General features: G+C 45.4%; 1 protein-coding gene across 2 annotated transcripts in view; it reads left to right on the top strand.

Moving 5' to 3' along the window:
- The window catches only part of TMEM63A (transmembrane protein 63A), a 52,296-nt gene that overhangs the window by 611 nt on the left and 27,568 nt on the right, over window positions 1–24,117 (top strand). Inside the window, exons 2-6 of one of the 2 annotated variants that reach the window (XM_075863408.1) lie at window positions 15,231–15,435; window positions 15,998–16,077; window positions 17,708–17,777; window positions 19,464–19,501; window positions 19,671–19,813. In XM_075863408.1, the coding sequence (XP_075719523.1) occupies window positions 15,241–15,435; window positions 15,998–16,077; window positions 17,708–17,777; window positions 19,464–19,501; window positions 19,671–19,813 (526 nt within the window). In that variant the 5' untranslated portion in view covers window positions 15,231–15,240. Of the gene's footprint in view, window positions 1–15,230; window positions 15,436–15,997; window positions 16,078–17,707; window positions 17,778–19,463; window positions 19,502–19,670; window positions 19,814–24,117 lie in introns of those variants that run through there. The other variant, XM_075863409.1, reaches the window with a different exon arrangement.

Genomic DNA, 24,117 nt, shown 5'->3' with positions numbered 1-24,117 from the left:
TAGTCGTGTTGGGTCCGCGGACTGTCTACACGGACAGCTCGTCCTTCGCAGTGCGAATAGATTTTATTTGTCACGTGCAGAAACCACACGGTGTCCAGCGTTTTCCACCCAGACCTTTAGGTTTTATGAGAAAACATTTTCCCCTGTTTTTGGGTATAGGCCAAGTCCTCCACAGCGATCCCTACAAACACGGGTCTGTGCGATTTTTATAACCTACGAGGGGCACGCGACACCCGCTGTTTATTCATCTGTGATTTCGGATTGCAAAAATAAATCCATGGGTCCCCCTAAAAAATGGCGTTCCTCGTCCATGGGTTGTGTCCGATATTCACTTGAATGGGGCTAAGCTGCAATACCAGAAACAACCATTCACTAGAATGGCGCTGTTCTGGAAAAAACATTAATAAAAATCAACCTATCGTACTTCGTTTCCGCTGCAGAAAACAGCGCTGGGGAAAAAAAAAACGTTCGTACTTTCCCCCTCCTTCTCTGCGCATAGTCCGGCCTCCTAAGATGACGGTGCGGGCTGCAGCGGTCACACGGATTGCAACGTCATCCAGGGGGCCGGACCGCACGCAGAGAGGAGGGAGGGGGTAAGTACGAACGTTTTACTGCTACTGTGGAATTTCCGCACAGAATTCCGTTGTGGAAATTTCGCAGTGTTTACGTTACGTGGGAACCCGGCCAAACACAGGAATGGACGCAAAAAAAGGAGACGCCTCCGTCTTTCCTTTTACCTTATTGTTTCTTATGGATCTACTTTTGGCTTAAAAAAAACAGAGCCAAAAACTGCATCAAAACTGTGTGTGATCCTGGTCTAAAAATGCAGCAAAACGCTGTGTGTGAATATATATATACACACGGATTTACTTGCAAACTTTTTAGGCTTCAGGGTGAAGGTGCCCATTGAGTCAATACATGTAAGGCTCTGTTCACATCTGCGTTGGGGTCTCGTTCTGATTCGCCGTCTGAGGTTTCCGTCAGAACGGGACCCCGAGCAGACACAAACTGACACCGATGTCACCATTGATTTCAATGGTGACGGAGCCGGTGCCGTGGTTTCCGTTTGTCTCTTTTGTGCACCGGATCAGTCGTTTTTGTCCGGAAGCAATATCGTAGTCGACTACGATATTGCTTCCGGCAAAACGACTGACCTGTTGCACAGAAAAGACAAACGGAAACCACGGCACCGGCTCCGTCACCATTGAAATCAATGGTGACGTCGGTGTCAGTTTGTGTCTGCTCGGGGTCTCGTTCTGACGGAAACCTCAGACGGCGAATCAGAACGAGACCCCAACGCAGATGTGAACAGAGCCTAAAAATAATGTAAGTTCAAGGAGTTTTGGAGAAACCTTTTTTCTGCATCTCTCATGTATGTTACATAGGCTGGGTTCACACATTGAGTTAGTGTGCTGCGCAGAAAAAACTGACGCGTTTTACAAAACGGCACACTACTGCATTTTGTGAACCCGCGCTTATCGTTCCGGTACCACGTTGTGGGTGGTTGTATGAGAACATTTACTACATCGCATACCGGACGCACTCACAGCTGGGAATTATAGGCCATGAAAGGCTTCTTGTTCCCTCCTTGTAAGACTTTGAATGGCGCGTTTTTGTTTTTTTTCTAATAAAAATATCAGTGTGATTGGTGGAACTCTATAAATAGTTTTAATTAAAAATACTTTTTGAGGTACATCTCTTCTGTATTCTTTATACAGAGCAGCTTTATGTAGCGCTAAATCCTGTTCCCGTCAGGTTTGCGGGACTGACGGGTTCAGGGTCAGCAGGTCCTGCGTGTCTCCGACAGTTCATAACTTAGATGTGATAGATTACAGGTGAATCCTGCACCTGCTGACACTGGACCCTCAGTCCCGCCACATCTAGAGGTCTAGGTTTTTAGGGTCTTTTACCCCCTTAAAGGGGTTTTGCCATGAGGGACATTTATGACAAATCCACAGGAGATGTCATAGATGCCAGATAGATGCGGGTCCCACCTCTGGGACCCGCACTTATCTCTAGAACGGGGCCCCCTGAACCCGTTCTACTGCCCTGTGTTGTGGCTGAATCTTGTGAAGTATGGAAACAGCTGAGCTCGCTGAGTTACGCTGTTTCGTAAGTCCCATAGAACTTAATGATAGTTACGGAAACAGCGTAGCTCGCATGCTGCCATTCACTACTATGGGAGTCACGGAAACTGCGTAGGTCAGTGAGTTACGCTGTTTTCTACTTCATAATTTGGAATCACGCGCTTCAGCCGCAACACAGAGCGGTAGAACAGGGTTCATGGGGGCCCCGTTGTAGAGAGTGGTGGGGGTCCCAGAGGTGGGACCCGTATCTATCTGACATTTCCTGTGGATGTGTCATAAATGTCCCTGATGGGAAAACCCCTTTAAAGGCAAGAGAAGGGGTATCCTCATACTATATAGATATAAAAACAGCTGCAGGGTAAAGGTCAGTTCACACAGAGGTTTTTTCACGCGGAAACCGCATCGGAATCCGCACCAAAAAATGTCCCAAATCGCCCCCATTCATTTCAATGGGAAGCAGAGGCGTCTTTTTCCCAAGCGGCTTTTGGCCACTCGCGGGAAAAAAATGCGGCATGTCCTTTCTTGCCGTGGTTTGCGCCTCGGACCTCCCATTGAAATCAATGGGTGGCAGAAAAAAAGCCACGGTGCAAGTTTCTGATCGTTTTTCGCTGCGTTTTTTGCGCTCGGTCCTTGTATTAGCTTCAAAGTCTGCAGCCAAAAAATGCACGGTAAAGAACGCGAAAAAATACGTGCAGGCATTTTAAGTTCTGCCTCAAAATTCCGGAAATTTCTGCCTGCAAAAAAACGCCTAAAACTGTGGAGTTGTCTATAGAAATGCAATACCGTCCTATTAAAAGGGTGGTCTCATGTGAGGAAAAGGGTTGTCGAGATGCAAAAACCCCTGTAACTTTCAAAATATTGGAATCTTTATGGTTATTATGGGCAGCATCGTTATTCTTATTTACACCCGCTTCTATATACGACTTCCAAGTCCATAGAATTTTACGTCTCAGCGGATGCTTTACAGTGCAAATCCATCTTTGCAACTCTTTTTTTTTTTGTTGTTGTTGCTTAGTGTCTCCATGGTAACAGACTACAAACAAGCCCTGCGTAGTCTGATCCTGCATTGTAACCTGCCAAATCAGAATGGTTGCCATGGGCATCATTACCAATAATAATAAATTGATCAGCGGTAATAAGCCACTTATTTCTTCTCTTCAGGGTGAGCGCTCGACCTACTGGTTTGCAGGAGCTTTAAACCCGCACCATCATCTTATATTGGCGCGGGCTTAACGCCAGGAACCAGGTGCCATACATTGACTACACTTGGTCCTATAAAGGGGTTGTCGCCTATCCACATGAAAAGTGATAATTGCCTGAACACTGGGACCCCCACTGATCGCGAGAACGGGAGTTGTTAACCACAGTGGAGTCGTGGTCGAGCATGTGCCTGCTGCTCCCTTCAACATCGGCGGGACTGATGGATCCAGCCCTGTAATGGTAACGCGCGTGCTTGACTGTCGCTCCATTCAGCGTCGAGCAGCGAGTGAAAAGTAACAGGGGGTTCAGGACCTCCGTTCTCGCGATCGGTGGGGCCCCTCGCAATCAGAAAATTATCAACTATCCTGTCCATAGTTGTCATTATGAATAATTGCAATGTTCAACTCAATTTTTGGCTGTCATTTCCCTTTAAGATAAGTTGCGTCACCACAAGCGCCGTCGCTGTGATTCTAGCCCGGCTGAGTTATGCCACGTGAGCGTTGGAGCGGCGCCAAGTTTACATAATTACAAACGTCAAGAGCTCCTTACATATAGAAGGAAAGTGAAGCACTTAAAGGGCACTCAGCCCTATATACACCACTCACCGATACATTCATGGAATTCTTGGGACTTACAGAAAATATCATGGATATATAATGGAGTTTCATTTGCACACGTTTCTGCTTTCAACTTCTCCTTGCACTAAAGGTAACGGCTTTATGACAATTACCACATTGTGGTTACAGAACATTTCCTCACAATCAAAAAATCACGAAGTATGAAGTATATACAGCACAAATCTACCATCCAAAAATGACCTGAAGTCAATCCGTACGATTTAGGATGGTCATGCACATTAGATAGCGGTCAGCCAACAGCAGTCTCCCCCCAGCCCCCCATAAACATGCAGGCACGGCCGTTTTTCCTTACGGTTGGACGTGCACTCGCTCACTCTTCTATACGGTCGGGCGTGCCCTCGCTCCTCTATACGGTCGGGCGTGCCCTCGCTCCTCTATACGGTCGGGCGTGCCCTCGCTCCTCTATACGGTCGGGCGTGCCCTCGCTCCTCTATACGGTCGGGCGTGCCCTCGCTCCTCTATACGGTCGGGCGTGCCCTCGCTCCTCTATACGGTCGGGCGTGCCCTCGCTCCTCTATACGGTCGGGCGTGCGCTCGCTCGTCTTTCCTTGCGGTCGGACACGTGCGCTCGCTCGTCTTTCCTTGCGGTCGGACACGTGCGCTCGCTCGTCTTTCCTTGCGGTCGGACACGTGCGCTCGCTCGTCTTTCCTTGCGGTCGGACACGTGCGCTCGCTCGTCTTTCCTTACGGTCGGACACGTGCGCTCGCTCGTCTTTCCTTACGGTCGGACACGTGGCTGTAGGTATCCAGAACTTAGAGTTATTATTAGTTTTATTTCAGCCAAAAGCATTTATCACTGATCCACTAGAGAAGTGATAAATGTTAGATCGGTGGGAGTCTGACAGCCGGCACGCTCGTCTGCCACTCCATTTAAGCTCCTCATAATTTAGCATAAGGGAATGGGGGACCCCCTTTTTTAACCCCGTTCCTAATGGCTGGCCTCCACTGCCTTTGGCTGGAATACCCCTATAAAGAGGTTGTCTTAGCAAGACAACCCTGTCTATAGGCCTCATTAGGACATAACATTATAGACGGGGGACCCCCACTCGCAACTCACCCCATTATTAGAGTGGGGAGCCACTAAGAAGGCTGCTCTGGCATACTTGTATTACATGGCCGCCTCTTCTTTTCGGGGCGTCCTGCAGACCAGTCTCCATACCTTCTCCCTGTTTATGGCTGTGACATGCGAGCGCAGTGTGACCGGACAGGGCGGCGTTATCCTATGTAATGAATTCACCCGCAGCCTCAGACAGATGGTGCTAGAAATGGATCTTGGCACCGATTTTGTTTGTTTATTGAGCGATCGCTTTTGCTATTATTGTCCCAGCGCTAGATCTGTACTATCAGCTGTATATACCACAATGCTGCCCACTAAAATAGAAGAGTGTATTCATCCCTAGATAAGCCCTGTCATATAACGCATATAACATACGGCAGGGCAAATAATATTTAGTATATTACATATATTAACATAGAGCATATATAACATATAGCGTAACGCATGACACATATAGCGTAACGCATGACACATATAGCGCAACGCATGACACATATAGCGTAACGCATGACACATATAGCGTAACGCATGACACATATAGCGTAACGCATGACACATATAGCGTAACGCATGACACATATAGCGTAACGCATGACACATATAGCGTAACGCATGACACATATAGCGTAACGCATGACACATATAGCGTAACGCATGACACATATAGCGCAACGCATGACACATATAGCGCAACGCATGACACATATAGCGCAACGCATGACACATATAGCGCAACGCATGACACATATAGCGCAACGCATGACACATATAGCGCAACGCATGACACATATAGCGCAACGCATGACACATATAGCGCAACGCATGACACATATAGCGCAACGCATGACACATATAGCGCAACGCATGACACATATAGCGCAACGCATGACACATATAGCGCAACGCATGACACATATAGCGCAACGCATGACACATATAGCGCAACGCATGACACATATAGCGCAACGCATGACACATATAGCGCAACGCATGACACATATAGCGCAACGCATGACACATATAGCGCAACGCATGACACATATAGCGCAACGCATGTAACCTGTAGCGCAACGCATGTAACCTGTAGCGCAACGCATAACACCTATAGCATATAACATAAGGGTATGTTCACACGCACTAATTACGGACGTAATTCGAGCGTTTTTGTCCCGAATTACGTCCGAAAATAGCGCCTCAATAGCGCTGACAAACATCTGCCCATTGAAAGCAATGGGCAGACGTTTGTCTGTTCACACGAGGCGTATATTTACGCGCCGCTGTCAAATAACGGCGCGTAAATAGACGCCCGCGTAGAAGAAGTGACCTGTCACTTCTTTGGCCGTAATTGGAGCCGTTATTCATTGACTCCAATGAATAGCAGCGCCAATTACGTCCGTAATGGACGCGGCGTTCAAGCGTCTGCACATGCCGGTACGGCTGAAATTACGGGGATGTTTTCAGGCTGAAACATCCCCGTAATTTCAGCCGTTACGGACGCCCTCGTGTGAACATACCCAAACACATATATAGCATAACACAGATAACGCTCTCCTAAGGTGTTTAGTTTATAATAGTCCTGCGCGTTATAAGGGGAGCGTCTGATGACACGTATGGATCTCGTTCTGGAGGTTTTCCGCACTGGAGATACGTGACATGGGGGCAGGGATTTTATTGGACTTCCCGTCACTCATTCATAACGTTTGCCCCAGCCGTTAAGTGGCTGATAACAGAAAGCAATAGATTTAAAAGAACCATTGGAGGTGTTTATAAAGTGGCTGATAACAGGGATCAATACATTTCAAAGTAAAGGGGTTTATGAAGTGGCTGATAACAGGGAGCAATCGATTTTAAAGAGATGTTTTATTCTTTAATCTGCTCGTGTTTTACTAGAATTTCTCTCTTTGAGCTGCGGGGAGGTCGTGTTCCTGGTGGCTGCCTCGTCAGAATACAGGCAACTGAATGACGTGAGTCGCCATGCTGTCCGCACGTTGCCACAGGCCTCCGCCCAATCAAGAAAATACAGGCTGCCATAAACAGCTGCTACGATCTGCTGAGGGGATCTGCGGGGACCAGGTGGGGCACTTCTTGCTGTTTAAAATTGCTCCCTCATTAATGGGGCAAATACTGAATACGCAGCTTTTGGTTACAGTCTTGGCATGGTCGGTTCAGAGATTTTCCCCGATTCCGTTATGCGATGATACTAACCAACAGAGGGCGCTATCTCCTATATATGGATTATTACATGTCCACCGTTTACAAAATTGGGGTAAAGAAGCCGGGGCCCCACGACTCTACAATGGAGCCCTGACATTCTGATAAGGGGGCACGGCTGTGCCTCTTTGCCTTATCTCCATGCTAGATGTTGACTTTGTTCTATATAAAGTGGTTCACTTTACAGCCCCATTCAGGTCTATAAAACACTAGGACCCTTTTGTCCTAGTAATTAGTGGGCAACCCAGTTCACCGATGAGGTGAGTTTTTCTTATTTTTTTAAAGGAATTCCACCTTAAACAGCGCCACTCTTATTCAAAGGCTGTTTCTGGTATTGCAACCCAGCCCTATTAATTTATGTGACAGAGCTGCAATACCAAACACAGCCCATGGACATGAGTGGCTCTGTTTCTAGGAAAAAAGTTGATCCCTTTTGCTGTGATTTTCACAAAACCAGTAAAATTGTGACGTGTGAACACAGCCTTATATATTAACTATTCAATAGCTGGGCTGCTGCACAAACCCTCTAAAGAATGATTAGAAGAAAGGGTGTGGGGGGTCGCTATTTATTTTTTTTTTTACAAAGATTCAATGAATGCTATATATAGGGGTCACGGCGCTGTGGTGGCGGTCGCTGACGGTCGTCTGTCTATTCCAGAAGTGCCTGATGTTACATATGGAGCTAACACTTCATACAAGGCTTTCGTTTTATATTGTGTGTATATATAGACATTACTACATTTACATCCCCGGAACCTATATACATGGATAGTCTGGCATCTTAGACTCCGCCCATCAATTAGGCCACACCTTAAGTCATGTAAGGCTTTAAAATGTTTGTCCACTCCTCTGGCGCCCCCTTTAGCCCTCCATTATCCTTCCCTGGGTGTCCTCCTCTCCTCTCCCACAGCACTGTGATCACCTAATTAGCATATTCATCCATCTCATTTACATATGAATACACCATGTTCAGGATATTCATATGTGGATATTCACACTTTTAGGCCCACTATGCCTATAGGTCAATCCTTACCTGATCGGTGGGGGCCCCAGGTAAAGCTTCTGCACTGGGCCCCTGTAGAGATTGAAAACCCCTCTTAGGTTCTGTTCACATCTGCCTTGGGGCCTCCCTCGCAGATTTTGTCGGATTTGACGGGAAGAATAACCCTGCGCACATCGCTAATCTTCCCGTCTAAACTACGGACACCGTGGCGGAACCAGACGAACCGCGTTCTAAGTCAATGGGGGTCGTCGGTGGGTTACGTCGTACGACTGGTCCGTCACTGCGGCGTGGTGTCCGTTTTACCGGAAACCACGGCGCAGATGTGACCAGAGTCTGACACTGACATCACCCTCTTTGTGTCATCGGTTGACTGGTCTCCGGTAACCATTTATTCCTGGCGACCTTGCGGAGGACTGTTATCTCGGGCTTGTCCTCTACGCTGACTCTCATTGTTTACCTGTAAGTTTCGTGCGTCCACATCAGTAAGTTCTAGAATATTTTTGGATGCCCTTGGCAGTAGGAGATGTCCTAACAATCTACGACATAGGCCGCGGCCTGATAAACAAGTGACCGCCGCGCTGCCTCCTATTACCGATTTCCCAGCAATCGTACAGACGCTTTCTATGAACTGCGAGTCACGGTGAAAACCGCAGGATCACCGCACTGCGACCACGGAGGGACCTTATGATCGTTGCAACAAATCCCATCGTGTCATTTATAAAACAAACAAAATCTATAAATGAATGTGTGTAGAGAAATAATGAGACCGTTCATCCAGATAACAATCTTTATGTAAATGGCGCCAACATATTCTGCGACGCTTTACAATTGGGGAATTAACAAGAAATAAACAAACAGAAGGACAGAGGTCCAAAATCTGCTGAACACGGGGCATTGTGATGAACCAGGAGGGAATTAAAAAACAGAAGTAGAATCTCCTATAAACTTCCCCTCCCTTTATGAACCACTCCTGGCATTGGCTTCAAAAACCGTATCAAAACGGCGGGTGTGAAACTGCTCTAAGGCCATGTTCACACAGCGCAATCCGCTTTTCAGTTTTTTTTAAAAACCTACATGTGTACTAACCTATAGATCATGAGATGAGTCAGGAGTATTCATGAGCTGCCGCCAGCTCTGCTCCCTATCCGCCAGCTCTGCTCCCTATCCGCCAGCTCCCTTTCCGCCAGCTCCGCTCCCTTTCCGCCAGCTCCGCTCCCTATCCGCCAGCTCCGCTCCCTATCCGCCAGCTCCGCTCCCTATCCGCCAGCTCCGTTCCCTATCCGCCGGCTCTGCCCATTCGCTGCTGATTGACAGATGTCTCCCTATTATTGTGTATAGGGAGATATCTGTCAATCAGTGGAGAGTGGGCGGAGCTATCGGCAGCTCATTAATTCCTCCGGACTCCGTCGTTACTGCGTGGACTCTTCATGTGCGTTCTTAGTACCGGTCACCTCTCCTGACAGGTCTGTTTTACTAAATACTTGAATTCCCCATGAAATAACAATTCTAGAGCATCTTTCCTTAGAAAGCTAGGTTGTGACGTTCCTCTGTTATTCCTCTTAGAAATTCAAGAAGAAATTGACAGCTGGCTGTTACCAGTTGGGGGTGTGTCCCTACACAATGTCCAATCAGTGCTGACAGAATGAGACTGTGCAGGGACACGCCCCTATGACAATGGGAATGGTGACACCCAGTTGTCAATTTATTCATAAATTTTAAGGATGAATAACAGAGGAACGTGCAGAATTCTAAGAAAAGATGTTCCAGAATTATTATTTCATGGGGACTACAAGTATTTACTAAAATAGACGTGTCCGGAGAGAATACGAGACAGACCGCTAAAATTTTGCGTGTCTGTCACTGTTCTGCCCTCAGTGAAGACCGCGTAATGTGCATGATACGTTTTTATTCAAGTTATTAAAGGGGTAGTACAGAATTGGAAAAACATGGCGGCCTTCTTCCAAAAAACGGACCATACCTGTATATAAGTTGTTTCTGGTATTGCAGATCAGCTGTATTAAAGTGAATGGGGCTGAGCTGCAATTCCACATATAACCTGTGGACAGGTGGGGCGCTGTTTTTTAAAGAAAGCAGCCACGTTTAATAATCCTATACTACCCCTTTAAATGGCTTTGACTTTACTAGTTTTTATAAAGCTGAGCCGAGGGATGATGGGGGTTAAGATATTGTCATGTGACCATATGGATATGACATCACGAGGATAACCCCCATCATAGCAGTGTTCACTTTTGGAGCAACGTTCGGAGGGAGGTGACAAGGGGCAGTGACTTTTTGGGTTTGTTATATTTTATTTAATGACGGTTTCAGTAATTATAAAGAGTTCCCGGATGACGAGCAGAAACCCTGGGCTCCTGGAGAGGTTTCTGTGTATTCTGCGCGGTCACATAAGTGTTTGCAGTTGGTGTTAAAGAGGAAGAAAGACGCGATGTCAAAATCATAACCGTACGGTAAAAAATGTAAAAGAATTTAAACAGGAAGTAAAATATGTGATTCCGTTGCTAGAAAAAAAACGTATGACCTCCGGGCTGATGTCCGCCGCCGCCTCCTACACCGCAAGGTCATCACAGTCACGTGGACACAATCTGAACCAATAAGATTTGACTCGGGCTAAATCGGGAGCAGAGTCTTTACTGCTTAACGGGGTCCCAAAAATTGCTCCTTCTGTCCTTTTGGTGGTCCAAAAAACAGTCCGTTCTGCTCCACGTCTGTCCATGGCCTGTTTCTTGTATTGCAGCTTCTCCCCATTCAAGTGATTCAGGGTGAGTTGCAGTACCAGACGCAGCCCATGGATAGGAGTGGCGCTGTTCCTGAAAATAAGTCTTTTTTTCTTAATCCTAGACCAAAGCAAAGCCGTACTAATAATGATCGGTTCTTGCTCTGCAGGGCCCTAATGTTCGGGAGGTTGAAATAATGTCCACTTTTGCATAGCGTTTTTTTTTTATTGTCGATATTCCCTGCTGATACGTTTCTTATTCTATATTAATAGCGGTGTGTGCTCAGTTTTTCTGATACAGAGCTCCAAATCCTCTGCAAAGACATAGATCTAAAACCTAACATGGTAGTTACCGGCAACCGCCACTAGAGGGAACTTATGAGCTTACTGTTTATACCGCAAACAATGTAATAGGAACACAGTATGCAGTGAGCTCCCTCTAGTGGTGGCTGCAGGTAACTAGCATATTATGTTTTTGCTCTATGTCTTTGCAGGAGATTTGGAGCTCTGTATCAGAAAAGCGAAGCTTCAACCGCTATAAAGATATATAAAGAAATAAATCAGGAGAGAAGTTTGGACCGAAAAATGACATGATGATATAAGACGGACGTTCATTTTAAAGTTACACCTTTGGCGCAGCCGTCTGGACAGTCGCCATGTGATATGTTACCATGGGTTCCATTCAGAGCAGAGTAATATCTATATTAAATGTCCATCTTGTTCACTTGAGGTTCTTCCAGACACCTCGGTTACTCCATAACTGGCCCAGGCCATCTGTGTACGGAGCCTGTGTGGGTGCAGAGTCCCTGTGTGGGTGCAGAGTCCCTGTGTTAGTCTTGTAGGACCTCTATGCGCATCGCTTCTCAGGGACAATACCTCTATAACGCAGCATGTGACGTAGGGCTGGACAATTAATCGAAAAAAAAATCAGAAACCGAAATTAACCGACATCATCTTGTGCATTTGTATTTTTTCCAATTTTTTTTTCCTTGGTTTAAACTGTATCTGCATCTTCAGAACACAGATACAGTTGAATCCAATGGTAGAGGAGGGGCCGTAAAGTCTGTGCTCTACCATTTACTATGTATCGCCGGGTGCGAGGCAGTGACGTCATTGCCCCTGTCTGCGCTGAGCCGCACAGACCGGAGGAGCAGAGGGATCTCCTCCACTCATTGTTGGAACGGGGTTCGGTGTGTATGTATATATTTTTTTTTACTAGGCTCTATGGGGCATTATACAGCGTGGGGGCAGCTATGGGGCATTATACTGTGTAGGGGACACTATGGGGCATTATACTGTGTGGGGGACATTATGGGGCATTATACAGCGTGGGGGCAGCTATGGGGCATTACACTGTGTGGGGGACATTATGGGGCATTATACAGCGTGGGGGCAGCTATGGGGCATTATACAGCGTGGGGGCAGCTATGGGGCATTATACAGAGTGGGGGCAGCTATGGGGCATTATACAGCGTGGGGGCAGCTATGGGGCATTATACAGCGTGGGGGCAGCTATGGGGCATTATACAGCGTGGGGGCAGCTATGGGGCATTATACAGCGTGGGGGCAGCTATGGGGCATTATACTGTGTGGGGGACACTATGGGGCATTATACTGTGTGGGGCAGTTATATGGGGCATTATACTGTGTGGGGGGCACTATGGGGCATTATACTGTGTGGGGCAGTTATATGGGGCATTATACTGTGTGGGGGACATTATGGGGCATTATACTGTGTGGGGGACACTATGGAGCATTATACTGTGTGGGGGACATTATGGGGCATTATACTGTGTGGGGGGCACTATGGGGCATTATATTGTGTGGGGGACACTATGGGGCATTATACTGTGTGGGGGGCACTATGGGGCATTATACTGTGGGGAAGTTATATGGGGCATTATACTGTGTGGGGCAGTTACATGGGGCATTATACTGTGTGGGGCAGTTATATGGGGCATTATACTGTGGGGCAGTTATATGGGGCATTATACTGTGGGGCAGTTATATGGGGCATTATACTGTGTGGGGCAGTTACATGGGGCATTATACTGTGTGGGGCAGTTACATGGGGCATTATACTGTGGGGCAGTTATATGGGGCATTATGCTGTGGGGCAGTTATATGGGGCATTATACTGTGGGGCAGTTATATGGGGCATTATACTGTGGGGCAGTTATATGGGGCATTATACTGTGGGGCAGTTACATGGGGCATTATACTGTGGGGCAGTTATATGGGGCATTATACTGTGGGGCAGTTATATGGGGCATTATGCTGTGTGGGGCAGTTATATGGGGCATTATGCTGTGTGGGGCAGTTATATGGGGCATTATACTGTGGGACAGTTATATGGGGCATTATGCTGTGTGGGGCAGTTATATGGGGCATTATGCTGTGTGGGGCAGTTATATGGGGCATTATACTGTGTGGGGCAGTTATATGGGGCATTATGCTGTGTGGGGCAGTTATATGGGGCATTATGCTGTGTGGGGCAGTTATATGGGGCATTATACTGTGGGACAGTTATATGGGGCATTATGCTGTGTGGGGCAGTTATATGGGGCATTATGCTGTGTGGGGCAGTTATATGGGGCATTATACTGTGGGGCAGTTATATGGGGCATTATACTGTGGGGCAGTTATATGGGGCATTATGCTGTGTGGGGCAGTTATATGGGGCATTATACTGTGTGGGGCAGTTATATGGGGCATTATGCTGTGTGGGGCAGTTATATGGGGCATTATGCTGTGTGGGGCAGTTATATGGGGCATTATACTGTGGGACAGTTATATGGGGCATTATGCTGTGTGGGGCAGTTATATGGGGCATTATGCTGTGTGGGGCAGTTATATGGGGCATTATACTGTGGGGCAGTTATATGGGGCATTATACTGTCTGGGGCAGTTATATGGGGCATTATGCTGTGTGGGGCAGTTATATGGGGCATTATACTGTGTGGCGCAGTTACATGGGGCATTATACTGTGTGGGGCAGTTATATGGGGCATTATACTGTGGGGCAGTTATATGGGGCATTATGCTGTGTGGGGCAGTTATATGGTGCATTATGCTGTGTGGGGCAGTTATATGGGGCATTATGCTGTGTGGGGCAGTTATATGGGGCATTATGCTGTGTGGGGACAATTATGGGGGCATTATACTGTCTGGGGCAGCTATGGGGCATTATACTGTGTGGGGTCAATGTCAGGGGGTATATTATATACAGCCGGCTCGGGATAAGTATTAATTCCATGGCGTAGCATGCAAAAAGGGGTGTGGTCTAAATAATCGTTCATTAATTGAGGTTACATGTTCAATTAATCGTGATTTTGGTTTCGGTGATAGCGCCCGGCCCTACATGTGACGGAGCAGCTGGTGGAGTCGTCCGCTTATAATCGCGCAGTGGTGTTCTATGTGACGGATCTGAGGCCCTACATGTGACGGAGCAGCTGGTGGAGTCGTGCGCTTATAATCGCGCAGTGGTGTTCTATGTGACGGATCTGAGGCGCTTCATGTGATGGAGCAGCTGGTGGAGTCGTCCGCTTATAATCGCGCAGTGGTGTTCTATGTGACGGATCTGAGGCGCTTCATGTGACGGAGCAGCTGGTGGAGTCGTGCGCTTATAATCGTGCAGTGGTGTTCTATGTGACGGATCTGAGGCGCTTCATGTGACGGAGCAGCTGGTGGAGTCGTCCGCTTATAATCGTGCTGTGGTGTTCTATGTGACGGATCTGAGGCGCTTCATGTGACGGAGCAGCTGGTGGAGTCGTCCGCTTATAATCGCGCAGTGGTGTTCTATGTGACGGATCTGATGCGCTACATGTGACGGAGCAGCTGCTGGAGTCGTCCGCTTATAATCGTGCAGTGGTGTTCTATGTGACGGATCTGAGGCGCTTCATGTGACGGAGCAGCTGGTGGAGTCGTCCGCTTATAATCGCGCAGTGGTGTTCTATGTGACGGATCTGATGCGCTACATGTGACGGAGCAGCTGGTGGAGTCGTCCGCTTATAATCGCGCAGTGGTGTTCTATGTGACGGATCTGAGGCGCTTCATGTGACGGAGCAGCTGGTGGAGTCGTCCGCTTATAATCGCGCAGTGGTGTTCTATGTGACGGATCTGAGGCGCTTCATGTCATATAACGAGGTTCTCATAATCTCGCACTCGCCGCTCCTCATTACAGCAGATTTGATAGAATAATTTTCATGTAATAAGTTTCTTCCTCAGTGATTGGAGACGTTGAGGTTTTCTCGGCCGCTTGTCTTGTGGCCCCTCTGATGACGTCATTCCTCTATTCCAGATACGCCCGGATGTTTCATTCCTTCCCGTTTCATTTTGGGGGCGACTCCTCCGCTTTTACTACCTGGAGCGACGGCCGCATCGGAAATGGTTCCAATGATTCCCAGAATTACTGCTACGGCGGCCATACGGGAAGCACAGTCCTCCAAGGGGTGACGTTCGGAGGAGTCCCTACTGTCTTGGTGCTGGACGTCATCTGCTTTGTGGTAGGCAGTCGTAATGATGATCGATTTCATTTATAGTGGGTAATTATAATCCTTTATAATTAGATGCAATTAGGCACTTGCCAATAAAACTGCTGAGATACAATAGTTGGATACACTCTGGATACGCTCTCTCACAGGAATAACATCAACCCTGAATGACCTATTGTATCCTCCCATAGAATGACTCGTAGTATTGTCCGCATAGCAGAGTCCATCCAATTATCCCACGCCGCTACTACTGTGCCCATACACATGTACCAGCCAGAGAAGCGTCCCTACAGATGTGCCAACTACAGCAGTGCCCATACAAATGTGCCAACTACAGCAGTGCCCATACAGATGTACCAGCCAGAGAAGCGTCCCTGCAGATGTGCCCATACGAGGTGCCAGCCGCAGTGTCTCTCTAATTACATACACTTATATCCTATGGGGCCAGGCAGAACATCGGCAGATAACAGGATGGAATTTTCCTGTATGATACCCTGGAGATAAGTAGAGGCTTATGTGGCTTGCTGCCGCTTATCTCCCCCCAACTCTATTGAAATATTTTTTTCTCTCCTAGTTGTTGCTGCTGATTTTCTCAATCATTCGGAAGAATTTCTGGGATTATGGACGGGTGGCTCTTGTGTATGACGCTGAGAGGTATTTTATTCTAATCTATATATTTTTAAGGTGGCTGCACCTGCTTGATGTAAAGCCACGTCACTGTATCTGACCAGATCTATGTTGGGAGTGGTGGGTTATGGTTGGGCTTTAATAGTCACATAATCTCCTCCTCCGAGACAGTATGGCACCCTTTGGCTATATGGGAATGTTACATTGTAGTTGGGACCCTCTAAGGCAGTGGTTTTCAACCTGTGGCTCTCCAGCTGTTGGAAAAACTACAACTCCCAGAATGCCTTGACAGCATGCAGCAATCAGGGAATACTGGGAGTTGTAGTTTTGTAACAGCTGGAGAGCCACAGGTTGGAGACCACTGCTCTAAGGCTTAACCCTACGTTACACATCTTTGCTATGAATTCCGTTTTCCTGTTCAGTCTTAGGAGCAGATAAAAATAATTTCATTCTATGATGGATCTGTCACATGACGGACACCAACGACGACCGACAGACCCAATTGACTTTAAAGGGGAACTAAACTTTCAAAAAACTTCTCACATGTCATATTGGCATGTTAAAAATTTTGATTTGTCAGGGTTAAAGCACTGAGACCCCCACCGATCTAAAACAAAGCGGCAGAAGCACTCAAGTGAGCGCTTCGTTTCTGTTTGGCTTCTCTCGGAAAGCATAGGAATTGGTGTATGGGCTCAAAAGAAAGTCTATGAACCCGAACACCAACTGCTCATCAGGGATGAAGCGGCTCAGCGCTCACCGGAGTGCTTCTGCCATTTTTCTTTTAGCGATCGGTGTGGGTCTCAATGCTTAAACCCCCGCCGATCAAAACTTTTGACATTTCACTATGACATGTCAAAAAGTTTTTTGAAAGTTTAGTTACCCTTTATTGGGTTCAGTACAGGATCAGTAATGCAATGTATGTACACAATGACTCCACCAGCAGAATAGTGAGTGCAGCTCTGGAGTATAATACAGGATGTAGCTCAGGATCAGTACAGGATAAGTAATGTAATGTATGTACACAGTGACTCCACCAGCAGAATAGTGAGTGCAGCTCTGGAGTATAATACAGGATGTAGCTCAGGATAAGTAATGTAATGTATGTACACAGTGACTCCACCAGCAGAATAGTGAGTGCAGCTCTGGAGTATAATACAGGCTGTAGCTCAGGATAAGTAATGTAATGTATGTACACAGTGACTCCACCAGCAGAATAGTGAGTGCAGCTCTGGAGTATAATACAGGATGTAGCTCAGGATAAGTAATGTATGTACACAGTGACTCCACCAGCAGAATAGTGAGCGCAGCTCTGGAGTAAAATACAGGATGTAACTCAAGATCAGTACAGGATAAGTAATGTAATGTATGTACACAGTGACTCCACCAGCAGAATAGTGAGTGCAGCTCTGGAGTATAATACAGGATGTAACTCAAGATCAGTACAGGATAAGTAATGTAATGTATGTACACAGTGACTCCACCAGCAGAATAGTGAGTGCAGCTCTGGAGTATAATACAGGATGTAACTCAGGATCAGTACAGGATAAGTAATGTAATGTATGTACACAGTGACTCCACCAGCAGAATAGTGAGTGCAGCTCTGGAGTATAATACAGGATGTAACTCAGGATCACATGTTTTTCTTTTTATCTTGCAGCATGCCCCAGCGAAGATACCGGAGATTATCCTCTTCATCCTCAGTTAACGAGGAGCTAGAAAGGGACAAGGTATGTATCGCATCTGTGTCACTTCTCACACATATATGCTGTATATTGGTAGGTAAAGGGACGGTCTGGTCTCCCTGTCTTTCTGAGAATGAGTCTGAAGTGTCGTCCGTGTGATACATGAGATGTCTTGGCACAACCACTGCAAAAAGCTGATTGAGGAGAGGGGGGGGGGCGGCAGCAAAAACATCCCGCTGTGATTATCCTGTTGAAGGCATACCCAGCATACAGGAGAAGGGACCGTCCCTTTTAATAAGATTTTACACAAAATTCCTTTAATCCGGCAACTATGACTGATAGGTCCTCGGTTATCAAGTGTTCTGGATTAGGAGTTCAAAATCAAAAGCGTGAAAAATTATAAAATCTGCTGTTGTTTTAATCAGTGGAGTCTCCTGGTTCTCTCTGCTCCGTCTTCGGCTCCTGGTCTTGTGATATGTAAAAATATCCTTCGCTTCTGTGCCGGATTATCAGACTTTCTACATTATCAGATTCCATATTAAAAGTGTTGTCTCACCACGGAGCTCCCGGTAAACACACCATTTCGGGAAGCTCGTTGTTCAGGTCACTGCAGGGGAAACGAAGCAAAACACGGCGGACCGGACATTACAGAGCAGCTCTCCGTTCTGACTCATGGAGGAGGGGCCCAAGCGAGGGACCCCCCCCCCCCCCCCCTCTATGTCTTTCATATTCCTATGGACTGGGGTTCTTCACAAAACAACCCCATTAAAAAAATATCACTGTATAATAAAAAAAAAAATTCTTGCAATATTCTAATATACTTTTGTGTTTCAGTTCCTTGCAATTTCAAGAAACCTCCGCTTGCTGCCAATGAATGAAGACATTTATATTCATGTCCAACTGACACAGGTGCAGGGATTGTTACAGTGTATCAAAGCTCTGTCTTGTATCAAGCTCTGCACCTCAGCAAGACTTAATCAGGATGGGTTTGTAAATAAGAATGCTCCTATTCACTGTCAGCAATCAGAGATCTTGAAAATGAAGTATGTTAAAAAGTTGCACAACTTTTCATTACAACCATACAAAGGTATCTAGAAAATAACGGATAACATGCGGTAAACGTTTTCTTTTAACATGGGAGTCTATTGGCGACCTATACCACTGCACGCCTTTATAGTGGCATATGTCGGAGGCTTCTGTCCTAGGCCTACGTCCGGAAATCCTACGCATACATCCGACACACTACAAAAACAGTGTGAATAGACCCGAACTTTGACTTTAAGGGCTATGTACACCTTTTGACATTTGTATCTTTTTTAATAAAAACGCGTATCCGTGTGTTTGGTGCAACTTTAATATACTTTTTTATAAAAAATTATTTTTACTTTTTGAGATACAGCTGCTTTGTATCCTGTATATAGAGCAGCTGTATCTAGCGCTGAGACCTGAATCCGTCAGGTCAGCGGAACTGACGGGTTCAGTGTCAGCGGGTCCTGCGTGTCTCTGACCGTTCATAACTTAGATGTGATCGATAACAGGTGGATCACACGCAGGACCCGCTGACACTGAACCCGTCAGTCCTCCTGATCTGACGGATTTAGGTCTCAGCGCCAGATACAGCTGCTCCGTATACTGGATATAAATCGGCTGTATCTCAACGGTGTACATAGCCCTGAAGCCTTTCTTTTTCTGAATGTTAATTGACTTTTATATATATTTTTTCTTTTGCAGGGATTTTGCTCCTGGATATCCTCAGCGTTTCAGATGCGGTAAGTATATACGGAGATATATATATATATATATATATATATAAATGTCATAAAATCATTCCGTAGCGCTACAAGAAGTCCAGGTGGAGCCCTGGCCCCAGTAAACCATGCACTTTTATACTGATATTGATGTGTGATGGAGCTGAATGTTACATCTTCTCCATCCTAGTGATGAGGACCTCTATGAGCGATGTGGAGAAGACGCTTGTCACTACCTCTCCTTCCAGCGGCACATCATATTCTTCCTGGCTGTCGCCAGCGTCCTCTCTGTTGCTGTCATATTGCCGGTCAACCTCTCGGGGACTTTACTTGGTAATTATGTTAGTTTGTAGTATCTGCCTGATATGATGGGAGCTGTTCACTCCATAGTTACTTGGGCTGAAAAAAGTTCAACCATCAAGTTCAACCTCCCTCAGATCAAGTATAATCTTTCATTTGCTTCATTATTTATAACCCTCTATGCCATTTGTCATTAGATAAGTATTTTGACCTTTTTTTTTTATTTCTGTCATAGTATCTGCCATTACTACCTCTGGGGGTAGGACATTCCATAGTGTGACTGCTCTAACTGTAAAGAACCCTTTCGTATATTAAATCTTGGAGTTATTAAATCATGTGCCAGTTTTTATAATGGACTATGTAAGTCCAATATTTCCAGCCTCTTCTTGTAAAAGAGAATTCCTATTCATCTAACAATCTCCCTCTCCAGCTCCCCCTATATCCTTTTTACAATGTGAAGCCTGAAACTGAATCCTATATTCGAGGTGTGTTTTTGTTTTCTTTTTGTTTTTTTTAGAGGGGCAATATTACATTAGGATCACAGGCTCATAAACCTTTAAATTGTTCTTTGCTTGTGCAGCTGCTGCTTGACATTGAGTACTGCTGCAAAACTTACTTGTAACCAGAATACTTTAAGTCCTTCTCTTGTTTTGTTATGCCCAATTTTATTTCATTTTTATGTATATGTAGGAACACTTCTTTATCAACATGACTAAACATTGTTTCATTTCCCATGTTTTTGCCCAAGCTGCCGACGGATGACCACACATGAAGAGCAGCCGTCATCTTTCTATGACCTACATGTGACGTGCACCTTAAAAACTTCTTTCCACCCTTTCCTTACTGTGGAAACAGCCAAAACTCATTGCCGATTCTTTCTTGCCTTGATTACTGTAAATCATTCCTGATCTGTGTTTCCCTCACTAGACCCTCCAGTCTGTCCAGAATGTAGCAGTCTGGCTCATCCGTCTGTCCACCGGCTGTTATACTAACGCCTCTACCCTGTGCCAGTCGCTGCACTGGTCGTCCATTCCCTTTAAAATATAATCCAAAATTCCAACTCTTGTCCACAAAGCTCTCCCCAGTGCTGCACCTCCTTACATCTCTGCCTACTGCTCCACCCGTGTCTACGAATGACCTCCTCCATCCTCTGAACCTCCCGCTCCTTTCTTCTGGATTTCTCTCGTGCTGCACCAGTTCTCTGGAATGCTCTTCCCGGGACAATCAGATTCAGGCGGCTTAAAAAGTCTGTGTCCTCCTCAATTTTGTACAAAAGATGGTTTGACCATAGTACAAAGAAAGTTTTTTTAACTCTTGCGTCATCCCCATTTCCTTGTAGATTTTAAGCTCTTTGGAGCAGGCCCCTCACTCACTGTCATACGTTGCTCATGTGCTTCAAATGTATGTGGAACGATCATTTGTTTTAGCTATGATCTGACTAAGGCTGTGTCCGTCCACATCACGTTTAAGCCTTCCATCGGAGGCTGTGACGTATGCTAGTGTATAAACATACTGTAAGTCGCCATTATAAAAAAAAAAAAAAACAGTATACGTTTTTATACCGTATCTCTCTGTATAGAAAAGCGTAGTCTACTATGCTATTCTATACAGCGGTATAAAAGAAAAAAAAAAAAAAGGTTTGCCGATGCACACCGGATCGGCACATATGCTCAACATAGTTCACAAACGTGATGTGAACACAGCCTAAACCTCATGTGTGACCATAAACAATTGTGTATAGTTACACAACGGCAATTTTCATTTGTAGAAAATTATTAAAGAGGCTCTGTCACCAGATTTTGCAACCCCTATCTCCTATTGCAGCAGATCGGCGCTCCAATGTAGATAAGAGTAACGTTTTTTTTGTTTTTTTTAAAACGAGCATTTTTGGCCAAGTTATGACCATTTTTATGTTTATGCAAATGAGGCTTGCAAAAGTCCAACTGGGCGTGTTTAACCCCTTAAGGACGCAGCCTAGTTTTGGCCTTAAGGCTCAGAGCCCATTTTTCAAATCTGACATATTTCACTTTATGTGGTAATAACGTCGGAATGCTTAAACCTATCCAAGCGATTCTGAGATTGTTTTCTCGTGACACATTGGGCTTCATGTTCGTGGTAAAATTTGGTCGATATATTCAGTGTTTATTGGTGAAAAATTGCAAAATGTAGAGAAAATTTTTCAGAATTTAAATGCATCTGCTTGTAAAGCAGACGGTTATACCACCCAAAATAGTTACTAGTTCACATTTCCCATATGTCTACTTTAGATTGGCATCGTTTTTTGAACATTCTTTTATTTTTCTTGGACGTTACAAGGCTTAGAACATAAACAGCAATTTCTCATATTTTTAAGAAAATTTCAAAAGCCTTTTTTTTAAGGTACCTCTTGAGTTCTGAAGTGGCTTTGTGGGGCCTATGTATTAGAAACCCCCATAAAACACCCCATTTTAAAAACTAGACCCCTCAAAGTATTCAAAACAGCAGTTAGAAAGTTTTTTAACCCTTCAGGCATTTCACAGGAATTAAAGCAAAGTGGAGATGAAATTTGCAAATTTCATTTTTCTTGCTGAATTTCAATTTTATTCATTTTTTTTTCTGTAACACAGAAGGTTTTACCAGAGAAACACTACTAAATATGTATTGTCCAGATTCTGCAGTTTTTAGAAATGTCCCTCATGTGGCCCTACTGCGCTCGTGGACTAAAACACAAGCCCCAGAAGCAAAGAAGCACCTAGTGCATTTTGAGGCCTCTTTTTTATTAGAATATATTTTAGGCAGCATGCCAGGTTTGAAGAGGTGTTCAGGTGCCAAAACAGTAGGAATCCCCCAATAGTGACCCCATTTTGGAAACTACACCCCTCAAGGAATTCATTTAGGGTTGTTACCATTTTGACTGCACAGTTTTTTCACAGCACGTATTTGAATTGGGCTCTGAAAAGAAAAAAATGTAATTTTTTCCAATAAAATGTCATTTGTGATCAAAATTTCTTATTTTCACAGGGAACAAAATACCCCATTTTGTTGCCCAATTTGTCCTTAGTGTGGCAATACTCCATTTGTGGTGATAAACTGCCGTTTGGGCCCATGGGAGGGCTCAGAAGGAAAGGAGCGCTATATGTTTGTTGGAGTCCAGATTTTGTTGGATTGGTTTTCGGGTGCCATGTCGCATTTGCAGAGCCTCAGAGGTATCAAAGCAATGGAAACCCACCAGAAGTGACCCCATTTTGGAAACTACACCCCTCAAGGAATTAATTTATGGTTGTTGTTAGCATTTTGACCACACAGTTTTTTCACAGCACCTATTTCAATTGGGCTGTGACATTAAAAAAATGTCATTTTTTCCAATAAGATGTAATTTTAGCTCAAAAATTCTTATTTTCACAAGAAATAAAATACTCCATTTTGTTGCCCAATTTGTCCTTAGTGCGGCAATACCCCATTTGTGGTGATAAACTGCCGTTTGGGCCCATGGGAGGGCTCAGAATGAAAGGAGCGCTGTGTGTTCTTTGGAGTACAGATTTTGCTGGATTGGTTTTCGGGTGCCATGTCACATTTGCAGAGCCCCAGAGGTATCAAAGCAATAGAAACCAACCACAAATGACCCCATTTTGGAAACTACACCCCTCAAGGAATTCATTTATGGGTGTTGTGACCATTTTGACCCCATAGTTTTTTCACAGAACTTATTTGAATTGGGCTGGGAATGAAAACAAAATTATTTTTTCCAAATAATATGTAGTTTTGGCTGAAAATTTCTTATTTTCACAAGAAACAAAATACCCCATTCTGTTGCGCAATTTGTTCTGAGTGCCGTAATAACCCATTTGTTGTGGTGAACTGCCGTTTGGGCCCATGGGAGGGCTCAGAAGGAAAGGACCACCATTTGGCCTACTGGGGATTTTCTAGTGCGAAGTCATGTATGCAGAAGCCCCTGAGGTACCAGTACAGTTGAAACCCTCAAGAAGTGACCCCGTTTTAATAACTACACCCTTAAGGCATTCATCTAGAGGTGTAGTGAGCATTTTGACCGGAGACCTACACCCCATAAACTGTAATGTGGGTTCTCACGGGTACTGCAATACCCTACATGTGGCTGTTATCAGCTGCCTGGGCACGCAGCAGGGCTCAGAGGGGAAAGACGAGGGGGGATAAGCTGTGCGGAGTGCATCAGGGTAAGTAAAATTGGGGTAAATTATAAACCAAGGGATGTATGATAAATTTTAAAACGCTTTCATACAGAGCTCTGGTTATTCGGGACACGTGTCACATTGATATATTGTGTCCTCCCTTATCCCCCTCTTATAGCAGACTTTGCACCTCTTTTGACTTTTTCCCTT

The sequence above is a fragment of the Rhinoderma darwinii genome, chromosome 4 (genome assembly GCF_050947455.1).
Source record: "Rhinoderma darwinii isolate aRhiDar2 chromosome 4, aRhiDar2.hap1, whole genome shotgun sequence".
NCBI lineage: Eukaryota > Metazoa > Chordata > Amphibia > Anura > Rhinodermatidae > Rhinoderma > Rhinoderma darwinii.
Note: the sequence above shows the minus strand (reverse complement) of the source record. Positions and strands in the feature narration are given on the sequence as shown.